The sequence below is a fragment of the Triplophysa dalaica genome, chromosome 3 (genome assembly GCF_015846415.1).
Source record: "Triplophysa dalaica isolate WHDGS20190420 chromosome 3, ASM1584641v1, whole genome shotgun sequence".
Taxonomy (NCBI): Eukaryota; Metazoa; Chordata; class Actinopteri; order Cypriniformes; family Nemacheilidae; genus Triplophysa; species Triplophysa dalaica.
This window is the reverse complement of record NC_079544.1, coordinates 9,670,883-9,692,150: the sequence shown is the minus strand read 5'-3', so window position 1 is coordinate 9,692,150 and position 21,268 is coordinate 9,670,883. Positions and strand designations below refer to the sequence as shown.

Here is a 21,268-nt window from a genome sequence, read left to right as displayed (position 1 = left end):
TGTTGAAACATTAAAGTTGAAATGAGAAGCTATGAGCTTATATTGTTTTCCTGCACCTCCCATTGCATTACACTCCTCTGGTCCCTCCCATGGACACTCTGCAGAGGTCACAACAACACCGTGCACCATTCAGGGGGTTGCCCAAGCTGTACATTGCCAAGACAGATCATTTTGTTTGACTTCATGTTGGCACATCACAAACCACATGGTTTTTGGTTTGACTACGTGCTCTTTTGAAGAGATCCGTGCTTATGACTACACAATTATACTTTTTTACATTATAAGACATTATATTCAAAAATAGTGTTTATGTTGTTATATTGATATTGTATATTTATAGTGATGTTGATAATATGTAACAGATGGTCTAAAATAGAAGCATCATACATAACATTCTTTTATGTTGAATAAAGAAACTTCCTGATGCAGTTAGGATAAGGGTGTGGTTTGTTTGCCTTTAATTAAAACATTACACTTGACCGAAGCATTTTTAAGTTTCACTTGAAATATCATTTCATCAACCCCAAACATTGATGTTTTTATACAGTATAATTGTGAATGCAAATGTTTGTGAAGTTGTGAATTAAATATGGTTATTTTTATGATATACTGTATGATCGTCAGAGAATATTATGAAAGTGTTTGGCTTTCCTGCCAGGAACTGTTGATGTGCCAGCCCGATTCCAAGAGGAAGCAGTAATTCATAGCTGTGTCTTAGAATGACAAACGCAAAAGGTACTGTCAGGACAATTCTTAAGTAAACTACTGAACAAATGAAGGAAATCACCAATAAACACAGATGTATGAATTTGCTGACATTATCAAGAACTAATCGTCCTGTTTATCCGTTTCTAAAATACGCCTGACGTTAAAATTGTCATCAAACAAGACTTTGTTCACATACTGTTTCACAAATGTTTCCAATGCCGTAGGCTTGCAAATTAAAGTGCACATTACGTCATTATGTCTTTGATGTGTTGCCCATGCATGTATTAGACACGTTAAATTGCAAAAAATATGTATTATCTCGAAAAGCGAATGCTCACCCAGACCTGCCTGAAACATCTCGTGAAGCCACACCCCACAAATCTACGTCAGTTCGTGGTATGATTTGACTAAGACCGCAAAAATGTATACACAAGTAAGATGGGCGTACATGTCAGTACAATTGCTTTGGAACCTGATATTCCAAATTTGGTAAGAGTCGTTAGATTTACATAAAATGATTGCAGTATTCAACCAATCACTATGCACTGGTTAACTGGCCAATCATAACACACCTCGCTTTTTAAGAGCGATGAGCTTTGTAAAAAATCTGCGCGTTTCAGAGAGGCGGGGCGAAGAGGATATACAAACATGCACGGTATGTGGAAAATACAGCGTTTTTTAACCGTAAATGGTGAAAACACATTGAATTACATCTTAAACAAACGATAATTTAGCCGTGTCATCTCAACTCACTTTTATTGTAACATCACCACGTGATGACAAAGTCTTGACCCCTTTAAACAACTGAACTGACAAAAGAGTTAAGAAAAAAAAAGGAAAAAAATCACATTTAAGAAATGACACTTGGGTTCAGTTGTATTGTAAAATGTAAAATGACTGAAGCTATTGCCTTTAAATTTAGATGTTGACTCCAATAGTCCTTTGACATGTTTGCATACGTGGCCAATATATGCAAAGCTTATCAATTTCATGGACCACCTACAAACAGCCTGATGGACTTATTCACTAATGGTTTCTGTCAGGCACCAACAAGACTTGCTTTAATTGTCACTATATGACAGCAACTTTAACTAAGAAGCTAAAAATATGTAGTCAAACATCTAAACTGTCTTCATTGAAATGCCCCTTGACTGATTATATCTGAAATTTGTTGTCATCAATACAAAACTTCAGGTTGTCTATGTATATTGAATTGCGATAAGAGACATAATTGTAATTTCTTTTAAAAACGTTACTTAACCCTGATAGATCCAACTATGAGATATGGCTTGTAGATCTTATAGATGTAAACTTTGAGTCCAGTTTCACTAGATCTCTCTCCGTCAGGAACAAATTAAACCTGGAAATATCAACTCCGTTGTGAGTCAATCCTTCAACCCAACCACCAGGGAGATATAGAGCTGAAGGGAAGAACAGCAGGCAGGAGACGAAGTGATGTTAAATAGACAGAAACATTATTTATTGAATAATCTCAGTTGTGCGTTGATGCTCAGTAAAGCTCTGTCAAACTTCGTCTGACTAGAAACAGATTCAATATGTGTTTTTAACCATTCAAGATAACAGTATCAAAACATTATTGAGATGGAGACCAATGGATACTCATATCAGCATAGGTCACAATACAACTCCCAACGAGGTTAAACAACAGGAAAGTAAGGAACAAATAATACGAATAGAAGTGAATAATAAAAAAAAAGAATGAAAACATATGATAGATGAATATTGTGATAAATGGGATAAATGAAATAGAATAATAAAATGAGATAAAACAAGAAACAAGTGTATGTTTCTATCCAGATCTAAACAATAAATGAAAGTTCGGGAATTATGTTGTGAATTGAAAAGAACCCAAAGCTTGTTATATTTTAATGTCTTGAGTGTATCACTTTTTGCCTAGAATTTGCATAAATGTTCTCTTGGCATTTTATCTTCAAAGTCATCTATTTCAAAACGTTTTTCTTAAACAAAATGTTAGTTTTGTTACATAATTATTAATAATTATATAATCATTAATTCTGTCTACAAATATTTTCAAATATATATTTTAGCAGATTCTTAAACTAACACCTTTAGATCAAACCCTTTTTAAACATTTTAATCAAGTGTAACCGGGAGTGTACTTGCCACAGAATCTACCAGCATCTTAAGGAAAAAATACTTGCAGGATAATTACAGCTAATAATACTTTGGCATAATTTTCTTTCACTGATTGTTTTCTGTAAAGCTTCTAATAACATTGTTATAAAGACATTTCTTTGATAACAACGATAGAACATAGTCTGTTTAAAGTAATATGTAGCAGGCAAAACTACCTACCTCACATCTCCTAATAAAGATCAAACACATTCCTGCAGCCCGGGGTCAAAGGGTCAAATAAACGCTTTGCTGTGTACAATGCCCATCACACGTGCACTCCTACACATACTTTTCTTTTCTTTTGTGTAATCTCTCTCTCTCACACACACACAGTTTAGTTGAAAAAATTGGTGCACATGCAACCATAACATTGGACTCAAAGTAACCAAACCTTGAATAACAAGGTAATTAAATGAGGAATGCAATGCTTCGGCACATCCATTTTTAACAGGTTTAACATTGTGGTTTTTATATTGATAACATGAGCAGCAAAGCACTGTTTTATTCTATTTAAGAATATCTAAGAATGTGAGTTCAGACGGGCAGTTTGAGAAGGAAGTGGAGGCAGAGGGAGATGAGCGAATACATTGTTTTTCTCCTGAGTAAATTCATGTTCTGTTGAATAATTTATGTGGCCAAGATCTAAATCTCAAAAGGTGAGACAGGTATGTCATGTATCAACAGCAAGATGTATAGCCTGAGGACTTTCTCATTGTGCAAAAAAGGAATACACATAGTCATTCCTCTTATAAAAGTGAAAAAGCTATGATCCTATGACCCTGCGAAGCTACCCTGCATTGTTTGATAATAAAATATCAATGTGTATTTTCATTCTTTGTTTTTAATGTTTCCTGCCTTGTGACCGCATGCTACATAAATTGTGAGTGCACACAATCTATGTTTAGATTTTTCACTGTTATTTTTCCTGCTAAATGCCATTGAAATCGTTTTTCTATTTGATTACGTAGACAGTAAAGCATCCTCTACAAACGTATACACGTTTGGTCCAATTTATATGATTAAAGAATAATGCTGGACGGTCTTTAAAAGCGATTATGCACAGACCAAAGCTTTTTTCTTGCGTGGGTTTGGCGTCATGTAGGCATTTTTGCAGTTCTTTGAAGCACGCCTGAGGTCACTGATCTCTCTGGAGCAAAACACCAAATTCTCTTTTCTGTGTGCCCAGCAGAGCAGCCCTCGCTGCACTTTGACTTCTTTGTCCATATAAGGCAGCGGATACCATGGCAACCGCGGGCTTGAATAGCTGTGTCAAATCCCTACGCGCCCCCTTACCCACACACACACGCATATACACGCTCCCTCACAGGCACGCGGCGCGCGCGCTCTACTGGACACTGGCTCGCGCGATCTCTTGTCCTCCTTGAGCCCGCGCGACTTATGCACTTTTTCGACCAGGTAGGAAATTAAAAATATGTTTCCATCCATCGCGGGACAATGAACCCCACGCTAGTTTGCGTCTCGGTGCGTTAACGGCTAGCAAAAACAGTGTGTTTGCCGAAGTCGAGAGTGAGGTATGTGGCTAAAGCTATGGCTCCACCCCTCCCCCTGCTCGAGTCAGATCGCTGGAGGTTAGGCCGCATGCTCGTTTCTGGCGCTCGTAAAAACGTCGAAACGGGAGTTTTAACCCGTGATCACGTATGAACCGCAAACGCGAAGTTGCGTTAATTCTTAACTCGTGTCGGTATCGATTCGCTCTTTTTTTAAACCGCGCCACGTTAACTGTTAGAGTGACTCCAAAAGTCTGTCCTCATTTCACAACAAACACAGACTGCACTTCCTTGAACAAATTGTAGAGTGCAAGCAGACGATTTTTATAGTATGGTTTGTTTTTGTCATTTTTGTATGTGTCGTTTTCAATAGCTCGTTATTACTTTGACTAAGAATTGTAAAGGTCTTGCGTTTTAGTCAATTCTTTGAGAACCAAAGAAGTCAAGAAAGTTAACCTCCTATAAAGTCATGAATATAAGCACGCTTTATAAAAATGAATTATGCAGATTTCAAGAGTGATATTTTGGTGTTGAGTGACTTTTCTTCTTTCACAGGTACTTGTTTCAATCGGAAACCCAATCAAGTTATAATGTCTGAATGAGACATTTTTTCAAAGGTACGGTTTAAGAAACTGCACCAAAATGTGAATATGATCAGTCAAGAAGGCAAAACAGAATGCACAGGCCACTGCCTCAAAACCAAAGTTGACTGACTCGGACTTGAGCATCCATGTGTCAGAAGAGACCACAGACAATTACCCGATCTAGAGCCCTTCATAACCTTTCTTTTTAGAACACGCAGCTGTCAAGAAAAGGAGTCAACCGTCTTTGCCAGCAGGACTTGGGGGACATTTTTTCTTAGTTGTGCTGATATCTAAGCAATGGCCATGGTGAGAGGGGGCTGGGGAGATCCCAATGGGGATACTAATGGACTTGGTGACAAGGGTTACCTGAGGGGAGATGAGGATGATGCGTCACAGCAAGGTGGTGGCAGCGACATGGAGGCCGGGGACGATGATAAAGGCTGTGTGGTGGACTGTGGGGTGTGCGGTGACAAGTCCAGTGGAAAACACTACGGCGTGTTTACCTGTGAGGGCTGCAAGAGCTTCTTCAAGAGGAGCATCCGACGAAACTTAAATTACACATGCAGGTAATGAGAAGATTTGCTACTGTGTTTGTGTGCAGGTTAGATTAGGGGTTTTTTTGTCTTTAAGAAGCTGAATATTGCAGCCTTTTATGTGAAACTATTTTGGTGTCTTTCTCAGATCAAACCGAGACTGCCAGATTGACCAGCATCATCGCAACCAGTGTCAATACTGCCGTTTAAAGAAGTGTTTCAGAGTGGGAATGCGAAAAGAGGGTAAATATCTATTCGCATCATAAATCAGCTGAAAGGACCGTTTTTGGTGAGAAATACGTCGTCATTTTAAGGAAACAAAGGGGGTTAGCGGTTAGAGCATGGCGTCAGCAACGCCAAAGGCATGGGTTCGATCCCAGGATTTGCATATACTTTGAAACAAATGTTAAGTATGATGTACTGTAATCGCTTTGGATAAAAGCGTCTGCCAAATGCATAAATGTAAATGTGAGAAAATGATCAAATGTCAGCAAAACATAACTGCGCTTATATGTAATATATATGGTCCAAAGACATATAACAACCACTTATCATGTGGTGCGACTAATAATATTAATAATTGTCTTAAATTAAAAATAAAATATTTATCATTTTTGTTGCTGAAATATGAATCTCTGATACAGTACGTTGTTCAAGTGAATAGTATTTTTAAAACATTTATATCAGTTGAATTCATTCTCATGAAAAAATAAGACAACATAATTATAGAACAAAATATGACGTGATTACTTACCAAAACTCAAATAAATGCGAATACTAAAGATTTGTAAAAAAAAATTAAGCATTTCAAAGAAATATATTTTAAGATAAATCACGGTCGCACCACATGACATTTTTTTAAGGCTATTGCCAATTCATCGATGAAAAACACTTAAATCACTCAATTAAACATTTCTAAATTAAATTTTCTACATATCTGTATTCTGCAATGTAATTTCTTAAAGTTTTTCTGCATTTCATTGACAATTTAGAACATTTTTCACCAAACTGTCATGTTAAATTAATGTAACATATTGTAGTGTTTGTGCCATTGCCTTAAATGTATGCTAATTTTATTTGAGTCATTTTATAATGGTTACATATTTGTCTTAATTCGATTGTCATAATTCAACCGAAATTGTGAGATTCACCCAGTAGTCTAAACAGAGTTGGTCACTTGATCTTGTGTTTTGTTCATAACTTGTGGTTTGGTCAACTTAGAGATTTTAAGGAGATTGTCGTGATGTAGAAAATTCTGTAGGACACAACACATTCAATCTTAAGGGAAGACTCCCTTTTTCTGTCTTTAAATTCTAAACCGAAGCAATTTAAATACATTTTTATCATTATTGTAAAAGTCATAAGGTTAACATATAGATCATTTCCTGCGAAAGTATTTTTCGTTCCTCCCAATCCTTGTGTAATCAGGAATTAGTCGTTTCTTATCCTTAAGGTCGGTCATCTGACTCTGCCAGATGTCCCATGCTGTGGGTAAGCACTTGGCTCATCTATCCATCATAACAGTGCCTTCCTCTTCCCTCTCTCCCTTTAGCAGTTCAGCGCGGACGCATCCCTCCATCGCATTCCAACCTCAGCCCATCCACAACTCCAGTGGGCGGTAATGCTGGAAGCGGCGTGAACGAGTTCTACAATGGGCAGCCGGTCTCTGAGCTCATTTCACAGCTTCTAAGGGCAGAGCCATACCCCAACAGCCGCTACACCCATCAATACAGCCAACAGATGCAGGGGGGCAGCAGCGGATCCTCCATGGGCATCGACAGCATCTGTGAGCTGGCCGCCAGACTTCTCTTCAGCATCATTGAATGGGCCAGAAACATTCCTTACTTTCCTGAGCTGCCCGTGTCTGAGCAGGTGGCCCTGCTGCGACTCAGCTGGAGCGAACTGTTTATTTTAAATGCAGCCCAATCTGCCCTGCCGCTGCACATGGCCCCGCTGCTAGCCGCAGCAGGCTTTCACTCCTCTCCTATGTCAGCCGAGAGGGTGGTGGCCTTCATGGACCAGGTGCGTGTCTTCCAGGACCAAGTGGAGAAGCTGACCCGTCTGCAGGTGGATTCAGCAGAGTACAGCTGTCTCAAGGCCATAGCTCTCTTCTCACCAGGTGAGAAGGATTACATTGGGGCGGAATGTTGTGTTTTATCTGAAATTTTGATGTGTGATTGTGATTTGTTTGCTGGTTTAATACTAGCGCCCTATACTGGATGTGAGCGATCAATTTTTAAATCATGCATATTTTAGCTTTAGGTTTCTGCCATGGGATTTGAACCCATGATCTTGCTGCTACTGCCATTTTGTGCCAGGATAACTGTAGGTCCTTGTTAATAATATTTGTCTCTGCATTTGTTTTTTAGATGCTTGTGGACTGACTGACCCAGCTCACATCGAGAGCCTGCAGGAAAAAGCTCAAGTGGCCCTGACCGAGTACGAGCGCATGCAGTATCCCGGGCAGCCTCAGCGCTTTGGGCGGCTGCTATTGCGACTGCCCGCTCTGAGGGCGGTACCCGCCAACCTCATCTCTCAGCTCTTCTTCATGAGGCTTGTAGGGAAAACACCCATCGAGACGCTTATCCGTGACATGCAGCTCTCTGGGAGCTCCATTAGTTGGCCCTATGTTCCAGGACAATAATCATCAAACACGATAACAGAGCAGTACTTCGACAAACTTTCTCTGACTTGAGGTTTTTTTTAGTCACGCATTCACACCCAATATTGGCTGTGTTATTCAATGCAACAGGGTCATACTTATGAATCACTAGTATGTTGCAGATGATCTATGTTCTGTGAACTGTTTTTATGATGAAACCATTCTAGGAAGTTTGTTTATGACATACTGTTTGCCAGTTGAGGGAGATACCAGGTACAGTTTTGGAATCAGTTCAGTCGGTTAAGTTTGAACATGAACGTTACTTTAATGATATCAAAGTCACTTTGGACTGCCGCTGTAGGTTTGGTTCTTGATAACCAGAGAGTTTTAACACATTCCATCCAATCTGAAACAGAATTGAAGTCAAGGCATTTACCTGATCAATCATATTGTGTTCTTTAAACAGAGATTGAAGTTTGGGTGGAAATGCTTTTCATTAACCATTTGGCAAATTCCTGACTGTATTTGTTCTACTTTTTTGACTCGAGACAGAAGTCTGCTGCAGACGTACCTCTTCAGCATTGTTTCATATTTTTAATCCAACGCACATTCTGCATTTCAGATGTTATGAATGAATGGCAAAATGAAGTAATTGTATTTTTCAGATATGAAACCAGTGAACTTTTTCTACATGGATGTGTTGTTCTTCCACATACTGACGATTGTGTGTCTTACAGCTGATTATGCATGGTTTGTATTCTTCTGTTTGTTTTGTTTTGTTCCTTGTTTTTTTAGACCTATACCAGTTAAGGAAAAACTGGTAATAACGTCAGACTTATGTACGTTGACCAAGAAAAATATACCTCTGTTATAATGGATGATCTGGTATTCGTGGCTGTATTAATTTTAAAGTGTAACACACCTGAGCTGCTCATTTCACACTAAAGAGGAATGATTGGATATACCTGTCTGTTATGTTTGTTTTGAATGCTGTTTTGTCTTCTGTGGAGCAGTGCTCTTGTGAGCACAGTTGACAGCATGTGACATTGGCTCTTTTTGTGAGATGTAATTTTTCTAGCCGTAGCGTACATGACTAATATTACCTCATATTTAGGCCTTGAAATAGACGGTCTAATATACACAAATCAAAACATGCAATGTGTACAGTTTTCATTTTAATATCTTTGTCTTTTCAAATATTTGTGTATGACAGCTTGATTAAACAGAAGTATCATACAATGACTTATACTTGATCAATTATTTGTTCACAGTCACACACTTTTAAATGTAAGGAAAAATAGTTTGCATTCAGTTGGGCTGGAGAAACTTTATATCACAACTGCAAAGGCAATTTTTACCTATGCTTGTATTACACAATATAATTGTTTACAGTAACAATTTACAAAACTCACTTCAAACCATTTAAGAAAGCTGAGCAAGTCACTAACATTTAGCTGAAAAAAGTGCTATATAAGTTTTACACAAAGAAATCTTGATCATCGGCAGCGTAATCATTCGCTCTTCTAGGCCCTTCGTCATAATTTTTGACCAGTTGCTTGATATGAAACAGTTCTTGCCTTAGTTTCTTACACTGGTGCTTCTTAGTCTGGTATTCTGGAGACTATGAATGAAGAATGAATAAGAATATTAGTGATCCATGGACAAAAAAATAAAAATAAACAAATTTGTCGTGAAAAAATATCACCTCCATTAGCATTTTTTTTTTTGCATAATTCAGAGGACCAAAAATCTTTAATAAGAGTTTACGTACCCTCTTTAGATCCTTTAGTCGATTATATTCGTCAGCCACACCCTGTGACAAAGAATATGCCATAAAACTGGGATATATTGATCTACATGGGGAATTATAAGCTATTGGATTATAACAGTACTAAAATTTGCATTCATGCTAATGTTAAATTCAGATTTCTTACTGCATACCTGAAACTTTGTGGACTCTTCATGAAGGGTGTCCAACTCTCGGCTCAGTTTATTCATTTGGTCACTGGTGTCATCCATCTCCGCACACATTTTCTTGTACACAGTTAAGACTGCATCAAACTGTTTTTTGTACTGTCTGCGCTGTTCATCTGTCGTTATTTCTGAATAAGACCTATAGCAAAAAATAAAAAAATAATACCTTGAAAAAAGATCAGAACTAGACAGATTTTTTCTCAAAAAATCTTGCTGATTTTGAGCAGCACAACTTGAAGCCACACAAGAAAGTATTGAAAAACAATTCATAATAAATACTCACTCCTCCCACTGATGTGTTTCAAATTCATTCGCTGATTCTCCTCCGGTTGTGTACCTTGTCTCGCAGAGAACATCTTGAACGTCATGAGTGTCCGGCTTCTGCGCCGAGGAACTCTGGACTTCAAATTCCTCCACAGGACTGGAGCTCATCCATCGATTCCGGTACAGCGGTTCTGGGGAACATCCGTTTGCATTCTCAGAACATCTTGAAAAGAAAAGAGAAATAATAACAACAGTCAACATTTGTGATCGCAGGAAGTACATGCTCAGAAATGAGACTGTACTCACACATCACTTTTGTATGCTCCCTCACTGTGCGCGCTTGCTGTTCCTTCAGTGTAGGAGGTTAAGCTGTTCTCTGCTTTCAGATTTGGGGTAGCCTTCTCCGATAAAACCACAGTGGGGGTGTATTGAGTGCTTCTCTGGAACAAATTATGTACAAATGTTGAAACCACAGAGACCACAGAACAAGATGTTAATTGATTTGGGTCAAATTCACAGAATACTGCTGAATGACAAGAAGAACTACCATTATTGAGAAAAGCACATTTACCTACTAATGGGAACAGAAACATCTTTCATGAAAAAAAAAAATGTGTTTTGGATAATAAAGTTATTCAGTCATTCTAGAGTAAAAAAGCTCTAATATGTCGAGGCAAAATTATACATTCATGTCTTAATTTAGTCAGAAAATCTAACAAAAATTGTACCCTCTGCGCACTGTAGTGTATATGCCATGTAAACAATATAGTTATTAAAAACATCCCTTCGTCCATGTCTTATCTTGGCTAGGGTAGTGGGCCAGAAATGCCACTGATGGCCACTCAAAAACAATTACGTGCTCGACGATCTTGAATGTGAAAACCAGACTGGGGAACAATTAGAGATACCATTACAGATATCTCTGAACAATACTGTATCTTAAGACCACTTTAGACACTTTGCATGACACAATGCACAGAGACATAATAAATCTTTCACAACACAATTATCCTATCCTCACACACATGGCCAATTTCCTCAAACAAAGCGAAATTATTTCGGCTCCAGGAAAAACACTTATGACAGCTGCACACAGTGCTGCCTTTTCAAAAATACCTGAGCGTATTGTCTTAACAAGAACATGCTGCTGACGAACAACATTTCCAGGAAAGTCACATCATAGTGTTCTGAAGTAGATCACAATAAAAGCAACATAAACTAAATGTGCACCATATAAAAAGCTTTCCTGATCCTTTTGAATGTTTCTTACACGCCACATCATTATAGAACAATTCTGTTGTTTAGAATGTATTAAAATGATTGTGTTTTTTATCTGTATGAAAATTATTTAATGTATTTATTCTGATAATTGCACCAGATTATACTTCTTACAAGCAATGAGCAGAAGCCAACTAGAAATTTAATGCTAAACCAAACCTACATTTGGATAATGACATGCATGCAGCCATTTGTTTCCACAGAAATGTCGCTATGGATTAGAGCATCTGCCAAATGCATAAATGTAAATGAAACTGGGTGTGTCTCTTTAAAACATATTGCCCAGATTTTTAAAAGTAGTACTACATATGCAGTGCAAATTGTGTGAAAGCTAAAATTTTGAAGAAATACTAACAATGAAGAAAAAATCTATGTCTTGTGCTTTTTATATTGTAAATATAAATAATAACAGTATAAACTAATATATTATTAACCGTTTGTTATCTGCCATTTTTGCTTGTACACATGTTTACATGTTGTCCACTACCATTTTGCAGGTTTTATAAACTCCTTTACATCTTACATTACTTTCCTTATCAAGTAAATGTATCTTTATTTAAGAGTTTTTTTAAGATCTCTTTTATTGATACTCTATATAGTAAATACTTGCTATTGCAATACAAAACTAAACATACAAGTTGCATTTTAAAATGCCGCAAACATCATGTCCAAATTTGCTGTTTTTAAAGAATAAAAAAAAACACTGGACTTTTTAAATGATTATACTGTGTTGTCAAAACTGTTAATCCTTTTTAATACTTTTAATTGGCTAGTTATTTGCAAAACCCAGTGACAAATATAACTTATTTATGGCAAAAAATGTAAATCATGAAATATTGAGATACAAGGTTTTAGAGGGACAGCAGCATTATGTTTGGATTAATCCTCTGGTTTTTGCCCCCTAAACTGTGGTTTGCTATACTTAAACAAGACACTATATAATCTACAGTCCTAAAACAGAACCCGAATCCTCTGAACCAAACTTGATTCAAATCTTATCCAAATAATTCTTTAAAATGTTTGACAGCTTTAAATACTGTAATCACAAATTTAGCCTTAAAATATTTCAGAATTAGGAATTCTCTAATCCAAATGAATCAATGAACTGGCACTCATGAACTCACCCAGTCTTGTGTGTTCTGGCTCCTTACTGTTCTGAGGATAGGTGGCTCCTCCCAGTAGATATTAGTCTTACCATGACGCCACATTTTGCTTCGAGTCTTGTGTGCAAACCATGCCGCCACTACCAGAGCAACCATGACGAAAAGCCCACAAACCAGTGCCACAGCCTGCGGTTAAGGTAAAAAAACTGTTTAATATTACAATGTGTAGAACATGTAAGAAGTGAGATTTATATCTCTACATACTGACCTCCTCAGGATCCATAAAGCAATAGTGATAGAGGTATCGATTAAATGAAGGGTATGCTCCGGGGAACCCTGTACCTACTCCAGCACTGATGCTGGGTGTCCCTAATGACGTCTGACACATCATCAGGACCGGATTGTACAAAACGCTTTGTGAACTTTGTGATGTTGGATTAACCCCTATCACAAATATTATGTCTATTATACACTGAAGAACAGCTAGAACCACATCCACCACCAAAACTGTCAGATAAAACGTTTTTCCACGAATGCATCGTATCTTAGAAAAACTGAACACTAGGATGGTCAATGAAATGACAAAATTAATGGCTGCCATTGAGATCATGGCTGATTTTGCCGAATATGGTGTCATATAAGAGCTTTGATAGCCATATGTTCCTCCGTAGTACCCCGATCCAACGCCCGTGCTAAAGCTCCCGGATCCGGCAACGTAAGCCCCCAGGCTACCTTCGAAGCCGTGCATGTCCCAAACTAGAGTGGATGCGACACAGGCGAAAATAACAAAACAGAGCAGCACAGTCAATCCCTCCATAGTTTTCACGATGCCGGGGGGTGAGAACCATCTGTAGAAGTGCTGAGGGTTTCCTTCCACCTGAGGAGCGTCAGGCACTGGAGAGTATAAGCCATACTCGCTCCTTTGAGAGTAGAAACTTCTGGATGTGTAGATGTTTGATGGGGCGATGTAGTGTGGGCTGTATTGAGGTGGGCTGTCATACATGATTCAACCGAGAATCTGAAAGAGAAATGAGATCGAGACAAAGATCGATGACAAAGGAAATGTTTTTCCCATGAATCATTCCAACAGCCTGAAAATGATGGCATTTGTCAATAGCACAGACAACATTCTCCCACTGGAGGTAAGTGCTCTCCAGCTCTAAACATCATTGCCCTTCATCATTCTGGAGTTCAGATGAGATGGTCTTAATAATTCAGAGAAACATGAGCAGATGCAGTCAATGCGGATTTCCACTACACTCTCTTCCTCGCGTTACTGTTGCTTTCTCCATATGGTACCTAAATACATTGCATGTGTATAAAAGAGAGGAATGTTTTTATTACTCTTATCCTTTTAGTTAATTATGCTGTGGGTCAGAGAGGATGAGCTGCACACCTGTGGTAACTTGAATAGAGTGAATAAATAATGCAAGAGCTGAAAATCAACCTTGACAGCTTAGAACATTCTCACAGGTGCATGTTTAAAGGACAGATATTCAAAAATAAAGCAGGATTTTTCTTTTGAACCTAAGGCATTGTAGAGCATGTTTTTGTTCGTTGAATTCATAACACATTTTTCAACAAAGACGTTTCAACTTTTAAACAATAATGTTTGAGATTCGTATGATTCAAAAAGATCTGACAGCTGCAATAAAATTGTCATGGTGTGAAAGGAAAAATACTGTTTATGAAGTACTGTTTGTTTTAATGCTTACAAATTGCACTGACGTCATTATGAAAGGTCTGTCATTTTATTTTATACAATAAAAACATCATGTAACTTACCATAAAGACAAGTCACGGTTATTATCCTTGTTTTACGTGGTCCAGCTTTTCTATGCTTGATAGTTTCCCGTTAAGTAAGGTTTAACGTCTGAGCTGTCCGTTCGATCGGAATACCCAAGACTGTGCTTGTGTGCACAGTGACTTGCGTGGAAGAGCGGGGCCTGAAACCAAAAACCCTATCTTGCCTGTTGCTACCGACACAGTTCGTGTTAATGGCTCCTTAGAGGGTCAAATGTGCAAGAAGTTGGATTAATGATTGTTAATGTTTACTCTAAAGCTACAACATCTGAGGTGTTTCCCAGCAGATTTTGAACTAGTATTTGTACACATTCGATGTTTATAATAACGAGTTTTGTTTTTGTGATTTTTACAAATAATAAAATAATTAAAAGAGAATGAGAAACACTATAATGCAATTCTGTACATAAAAGTATTGTTATATATATATATTTATGGATTGGTTGGAGTGGTTATAATATTGTGTAATTTGTAAAAAAAATAATCATTGCTAAATATAAATGTTTAATTTTCAATTAAATTCTGTCCTTTTAAGAGAAATTCTGGTCAAAATTACGAATCTTCATCTTGATGTGGCTTAGTTTCGCTTTCAGATATTCACACCGTTCCTTCTTCTCCAGAAAGTATGGATCCTTGCATATGAGAAGATAAAAAAAAACTACATTAAATATTTCCATTTTCATGTATGACACTTTGCTTGCGTGACACACCATCTAACCATTTAGAACAAAATAACTTACATTCTTTTTTTCTTCATACGTTTTCAATAAGCTTTTGATCCTCTTACGCTCCTAATCAAACATAAAACGTTTAAAAAGAAGTTAAACACCTCCAAGAATTACTGTATAGTTTCTATAAACTACACAATATAATTTCTCACCCCAGTGTTGCTCGGGTTCTTGAAGAGTTGACTCATTGTGTTGTCTAACTCTTGAAACTTCATTAAAGTGGATGTGATCTCTCTGTGTAGTTCTTTGTACTCTTGGTACTGGTCATTGAAAACCGCTTTGTATTGTTCTCTGTCTTCCACTGAATGGATGTCAGGATACTTTCTATCAAATAAAAAAATAAAGCATATCCATTGTCCAAATTCACTTCAACAATAACACCTATGGAGGATATATTGTACTGACATGATTTTAGAATCTCATTTCGAATCTAAGTAACGAAATGGCAGCATTACACCTCCACATGATTAGAAAACATTCTATAGAAAATGTCCATTTAAAGTGCATTCTTATATCACAGTTCTCTTAAAAGTAAAAAAGACTGCATAAAATGTACTGATAAAAAAACAATATTAGAGTCTTCAGCAATGTATTCTCCAAAATGTCCTAGATATATTTATTAGACCAGAAATACACATTGAAGAAAACTAACATGATATAGTCAGCGATGACTTTGGGTTTAGGGATGTGTCCTATTGGAATAGCTCCAGTTAAAATCTCCCGCGCTTGTGCTCTCTCCGAGGCATCGGGCAGCTTTCTCTCTTTCAGAATGCTTTGATTCACTTCATCTTTAAATGAAATTTTCTTTGATCTTGAGGAACTGCCCATATTGGATGTAAATTCCAGAGACTGGTGCTGTAACTAAAAGAAATTGAACATTACTCTCGATTCATAATGGTAAAGTAATCAGAAATAAGACATTTAATTTGTTATATCTGCATAAAATGTGAAGCAAAACCCTGTGATCTACATTATAATTTTTTTCTAACCCTAAGAAACAATATAGGAATATACAGTATATTCATAAACAAGCTCAAATTTATGAAATAAATGACTAGGAAAATGTACCGGTCGGTTTCCCTGGTTGTTTGTTTGGCTTGTCACAGCCTCCCTCCCTCGACGGGCAGCTTCATGCCTCCACATTCTAAGACACACCAGGAAACTTATCAAGTACATGAGCATGTTGATGAATATAAATGCTGTTCCAGCCATCTGACCCCCCTGCACACGACAGAGGTTAGACAGGATGGGGTTGACGCCGATGGTCATGAAGCAAAGTCCACCGCGATTCAGATCATTCACATAAACGATACCGGCCGACATGTACAAGAGAAAAATGGCAAGATTCATTATGGCCTCCGTAAGAGGCCACCATCTGGAATCCAGCAAGATGGTTCGGTAATACATTGTTAGCCCCAAAACCAAAAGAATCATAGTCAACATCCATGCCAGTCCAATGACTACTAACACGAAGGGTGTCATGGGTCCATTGTATCGGTAACCTTGCATATCACCCAATGGCCTGTAAAGGTTTGACCATTCACTGTCTCTCTGAATATAAGCACAAACACAAGCAAAAACCATTCCTCCGAATACAAGTTCAAGGCCGGCGAGCAGTCTTAAAAGACCAGGCCAAGATTTTAAATAGGAGTACTTTAACTTGTATACCTCTAGCTTCTCAGCATAATACTCGGCAGGGTGGATACTGGTCAGTTCGGATCCAAGAAGCGTATCATACATGCATCCCGCTGAGTCGGAGGCAAAATTTGGCTTGAGGTCCTGGGGACTATCCCAATGTTTTCTGTCTGGCAGTGGAGTAACAGGTGGACTACACTGTGTCCCGTTGGGCAGTATTTTCATGCCCACTATGTGAGACGAATGTGATTCAGTATCAGCCTTTCTCCATTTCTTAAGCAGACCAGTCCAAGGTTTCAGGAAGACGCTTTTCTTTGACTTCTCTGTCACGTCCTTGTCTTTCTGCCTGGCTGAAAAACTACTCGATATGCTCAGGTCCTCAGAGCTGGCGTCAGCTTGGTTTTTACAAAGAGTCTCCTTGCCATGTGCCCTGTTGAAATCTTCACTGTGTGAGGATGAGACATCATCAAAGCAGGTCTCCGATCTGCTCAGCCCCTTCATTTTGCTTTGGTGGAGGAAAATATCATGGACTTGACTGTTCACATTGGAGGATGTCCAACAAACTAAAACATAAACAAAGATATTTACACATTTGGCAGACGCTATTATTTAGAGAAATAAACAAGCCATTCAAGGTAAACATTATATATAGTATGTTTGTATAGACTCAATAGTTGTTATTTGTTTCCTATCAAAGTGCATCATGTACCCCTCTTTTGGACCGTTTCAGCAGTAACATCAAAAACAAACGTGATGTACGTGGCCCAAGCTTAACCTCCACAAAGAATCAATAACTGTTGTTATAGATAAATTGAATACAATTAATATAAAATAAATTGTTATATTATAACCAAACAGGTCGGACGTTAACTTTGGCCAACACGTGCGTCCGATGAAACCGTCTATAGTAGCCACTGTATCCGATTATCAACTGAAAAGCAGTGAACTTTGTTCTTAACATTAATCCAGTAAAACATAGAAAGATATTTCCTGAATACATTTCTTCCATGACAATAATGAATAAAAAAGCCTCACCCAGTTAGCAGCAGACTATCGCTGAGAATGTCTGGGACAAAATGGCTTTATAAAGTAAAGAAAGGACGATAAAATGTGACTCAGTGTGTATAAAGCTGAAGCAGAGCTTAATCATTAAACCTGCTGCCCCGGTAACACACACAGACACGCAGCCAATGAATGTTTACTCACTGCTCGTGATAACACGACTTTTCTTAGTTCTATAACACTGAAAGATTATTTTGCGTCTACTTTATTTGAATATTTGCTATAACCATTTAATAACAATTTATAAAAACTCTTTGTTTCCTTGTCGTGTGCATTGAACTTTGTTCTGTTACTTGGAGTCTGGCCAGTAGAGGGCATTAAGAGAGCATGTATTTCACAATCTAATGTCACATATCAAGCTCAACTATAGTGGCAAGGAAAAGTATGTGAACCTTTTGGAATTTCATTGTTTTCCGAATAAACTTGTCATAAAATGTGATCATATCTTCTTCCAAGTCAAGGGTATTGACAAATAAAATGTGTCTAAAATAATAGCACAACATTTTTTTGATCTTTCATGTCTTTATTGAAAACAACCACAAAAACGTATAGTGCTTGTGGAAAAAGTATGTGAACCCTTGAGTTAACGACCTCTAAAAAGCTAATTGGAGTCAGGTTGTAGCACACCTGGAGTCTCGTTAACATAAGTTTGGAGGTTTGGGCCACAGCTACTTTGACTGATAAAAACCTGCTGAAGAACAACATGCTTAAATTAGTCATACAAATTTGATCTGACCTTCATCTAAGTCAAGGGTTTTGACAAACATAATAAAAAAATCTGATCGTTCATGTCTTTATTGAACACAGTCATTCAACATGGTTGGCTCATGAAAAAAGTAAGTTAATAACTGGTGGACCCCCTTGGCAGCAATAACCTCAACCAGCCGCTTCCTGAGCTGTGAATCAGACCTCACATCGTGAGGAGGAATTTTAGCCCATTCAGAACTGCTTCAGCTCGGTCATATTCTTTAGACGTCTCATGTGTATGGCCCTCTTCAAGTCAATCCATAGCATCTCTATTGGGTTGAGGTCTGGGCTCTGACCTGGCCACTCAAAAAGGCGGATTTAATTTTTCCGAAGCCATTCTGTTGTGGACTTGCTCCGGTGTTTTGGGTCATGTCCTGTTGCATCACCCACATTCTATGCGGTTTCAGCTGACGTACAGACATTCTCACATTATCCTGAAGAATTGTCTGATATACTTGGCAATTCATCTTCCCCTCAATGATACTTTACAGTTGATGATGTTTTCGTGAAGATATGCTGTGCCCTTTCTACACCAGATGTGGTGCGGTGTGTTTTTTCATAATAGTTCAAACTTAGTTTCAGCAGTCCACAAAACGTGTTGGTAAAACTGCTGTGGAGTGTCATTGTGCACTTTTGCAAACTTCAGGCATGCCACAATGTTTTATTTTAGTAAGCAGCTTCTTTCGTGGTGTCTGCCGTGTATACCCTGCTTGTTCAGTGTTTTACGTATTGTAGAACAGAGATGTTAGCAAGTTCCAATGATGCCCTCAAATCTTTGGCTGTCATTCGGGGTTGTTTCTTTACCTTATTGATGAGTCTTCGTTGTGCTCTTGGTGTCATTTTGACTGGGTGCCCACTTCTTGGTAGAGTAGCAACAGTCCTAAAGTGTCTCCATTTGTAGATTTTTTTTTGCCCAACTGTAGACCGGTGAATTTATACAGTCTTTGAAATAACTTTGTAACCCTTGCCAGCTTTATGTAAATCAACAATTCTTGATCGTACATCCTCTGAAAGCTCTTTTTTGGCGAGGTATGGCTCACATAAACATGTTCTTCTTGTGCAGAGCAAACTACAAAAGTTTGAGGGTTTTTTATCAGTCAAAGTAGCTGTAGTCCACACCTTCAAACTTATTATGTTAACGAGACTCCAGGTGTGCTACAACCTGACTCCAATTAGCTTTTTTTGAGGTAATAACTCAAGAGTTCGCATACTTTTTCCACAAGCACTATGAGTTTTTTTGGTTGTTCTCAATAAAGATATGAAAGATCAAAAAAATGTTGTATTATTTTAGACACATTTTATTTTTCAATACCCTCGACTTAGATGAAGATCAGGTCCATATTTTATGACAAAGTTATTCAGAAAACCATGAAATTCCAAAAGGTTCACATACCTTTTCTTGCCACTGTAAATGCTCATGTTTTCGTCAATGCGAGCGAAATCATTTCTCCTGAAACGGATAGAAATGCATAACCCGTTGTTCGGTGTGTATGAAAGTGAACAATGCTTATGACCAAAAAGTAGGCTACTGGAAACAATTGTGTAGTTGGTGCATGTAAACACAGAAACAGCCCAATTTTTTTAGCAATTGTTGAATACGTAACAATTTAGAGTAAAGAGTAAAAGTCTTGTTTGCCCTTACACAAGCGCTTTTAACTAATATATGAAAATGTATTTGAAATCATAAAGAATAATACATTGACATTATTTTGAAATATTAGGATAGGTAGCCTAGGCCTATTGAATAATACAAAATTGTCGTTTACATATATAAAAAATATAAGCACTCTATTGAAATGTATTATTTAGTATGTTGCAGCCTATATTTTCCAGTATAAGGCCTGCGGCCTGCCATATATTTTTGTTTTGTAAAGGTATGCTTAATAGAATTAAATTGTAACGTGTAAGCAAAAATGAAAATTTACTCACGCTCAAATTGTTCAAATTATGTAAAAATGTATTTGTTCTGATGAACACAAAACAAGATATTTTAAGGATGTAGGAAAGCAAATAGTTCTGGGGAACTTTTGACTACTATTGTAATTTTACCTACTGGTAGAGCTTATTTGACCAAAAACTGTTTGGTTTGAAGCATTCTGTATATCTTTGTGTTCCTCACATTTATAAATATTTTGTACACTTCGAGGATGAATAAATGAGGACATCATTTTTATTTTGGGGTGAACTGTCCCTTTAAGCTTTTGATCTGAAATAATATGCATTAGAAATCTTTTTTTTTTTTTTACTAAACCAAGAAACTAAAGGGATGCTTATCATAATCAGTCAGAGCATCTCATCACACTAACTTCCTGACACTTTGTTTAGATTATTTGTGACAAGCAGTGTTGCCAGATTGGGTGGGCAATTTCCAGCCCAAAGTCTCAATAAAACCCGCCCACTCCAACAAAAACCAGCTTGAATTTTAACTGCCAGAATAATGTGATAGAAATGTAGTGCAATGTCAATCAACGTTGACAATGACCATTTTATCTCCTTAAAACAAACTATGATAAGATGAATAAATATAATTAGGCTAATCCAGGAAAAAGGGTCAAATGGATCAAACATAGAATAAAGAGATT

At 37.6% G+C, this 21,268-nt stretch overlaps 3 protein-coding genes across 5 annotated transcripts; 1 reads left to right on the top strand and 2 right to left on the bottom strand.

Annotated features, from left to right (window-relative positions):
* The first annotated feature begins 3,840 nt into the window (after positions 1-3,840).
* On the top strand, positions 3,841-9,334 carry nr2f6a (nuclear receptor subfamily 2, group F, member 6a). Of its 2 annotated transcripts, none has more exons than XM_056742776.1 (5): positions 3,841-4,281; positions 4,929-5,523; positions 5,639-5,733; positions 7,046-7,609; positions 7,860-9,334. In XM_056742776.1, the coding sequence occupies exons 2-5, from the start codon at positions 5,255-5,257 to the stop codon at positions 8,132-8,134; spliced, it is 1,203 nt and encodes a 400-aa protein (XP_056598754.1). In that variant the 5' UTR covers positions 3,841-4,281; positions 4,929-5,254; the 3' UTR covers positions 8,135-9,334. The 2 variants fall into 2 exon arrangements, with proteins under 2 accessions (XP_056598754.1, XP_056598753.1); XM_056742775.1 differs by having other exon boundaries at positions 3,846-4,281; positions 7,043-7,609.
* On the bottom strand, positions 9,255-14,638 carry zgc:154006 (uncharacterized protein LOC563016 homolog). 2 transcript variants are annotated; one of them, XM_056742772.1, is made up of 8 exons: positions 14,497-14,638; positions 12,980-13,729; positions 12,733-12,897; positions 10,637-10,770; positions 10,350-10,553; positions 10,034-10,205; positions 9,864-9,905; positions 9,255-9,713 (listed from the first exon to the last, which is right to left on the bottom strand). In XM_056742772.1, exons 2-8 carry the CDS (start codon positions 13,712-13,714, stop codon positions 9,570-9,572), a joined length of 1,596 nt encoding a protein of 531 aa, XP_056598750.1. In that variant the 5' UTR covers positions 13,715-13,729; positions 14,497-14,638; the 3' UTR covers positions 9,255-9,569. The 2 variants fall into 2 exon arrangements, with proteins under 2 accessions (XP_056598750.1, XP_056598751.1); XM_056742773.1 differs by lacking the exon at positions 14,497-14,638 and having other exon boundaries at positions 9,607-9,713; positions 9,864-9,945; positions 12,980-13,714.
* Positions 14,639-15,016: 378 nt separating this feature from the next.
* marveld2l (MARVEL domain containing 2-like) lies at positions 15,017-18,031 on the bottom strand. Its single transcript, XM_056742771.1, has 6 exons — positions 17,913-18,031; positions 16,311-17,440; positions 15,895-16,103; positions 15,395-15,566; positions 15,255-15,305; positions 15,017-15,146 (listed from the first exon to the last, which is right to left on the bottom strand). Exons 2-6 carry the CDS (start codon positions 17,376-17,378, stop codon positions 15,045-15,047), a joined length of 1,602 nt encoding a protein of 533 aa, XP_056598749.1. The 5' UTR covers positions 17,379-17,440; positions 17,913-18,031; the 3' UTR covers positions 15,017-15,044.
* Positions 18,032-21,268: the final 3,237 nt, after the last annotated feature.

What these genes read in the sequence shown, in the direction of transcription:
- marveld2l (XM_056742771.1), bottom strand. Translation starts at nt 17,378, where the DNA reads ATGAAGGGGCTGAGCAGATCGGAGACCTGCTTTGATGATGTCTCATCC. An exon ending in ACAACCAGGGAAACCGACCG is followed by an intron (nt 16,104 to 16,310) that starts GTACATTTTCCT and finishes AATTTCTTTTAG; the next exon opens with TTACAGCACCAGTCTCTGGA. An exon ending in GTCATCGCTGACTATATCAT is followed by an intron (nt 15,567 to 15,894) that starts GTTAGTTTTCTT and finishes TTTATTTGATAG; the next exon opens with AAAGTATCCTGACATCCATT.
- zgc:154006 (XM_056742772.1), bottom strand. Translation starts at nt 13,714, where the DNA reads ATGTATGACAGCCCACCTCAATACAGCCCACACTACATCGCCCCATCA. An exon ending in GAAACACATCAGTGGGAGGA is followed by an intron (nt 10,206 to 10,349) that starts GTGAGTATTTAT and finishes TTTTTGCTATAG; the next exon opens with GTCTTATTCAGAAATAACGA. An exon ending in GACTAAAGGATCTAAAGAGG is followed by an intron (nt 9,714 to 9,863) that starts GTACGTAAACTC and finishes CTTCATTCATAG; the next exon opens with TCTCCAGAATACCAGACTAA.
- nr2f6a (XM_056742775.1), top strand. Translation starts at nt 5,255, where the DNA reads ATGGCCATGGTGAGAGGGGGCTGGGGAGATCCCAATGGGGATACTAAT. An exon ending in AGTGGGAATGCGAAAAGAGG is followed by an intron (nt 5,734 to 7,042) that starts GTAAATATCTAT and finishes CTCTCCCTTTAG; the next exon opens with CAGTTCAGCGCGGACGCATC. An exon ending in CATAGCTCTCTTCTCACCAG is followed by an intron (nt 7,610 to 7,859) that starts GTGAGAAGGATT and finishes TTTGTTTTTTAG; the next exon opens with ATGCTTGTGGACTGACTGAC.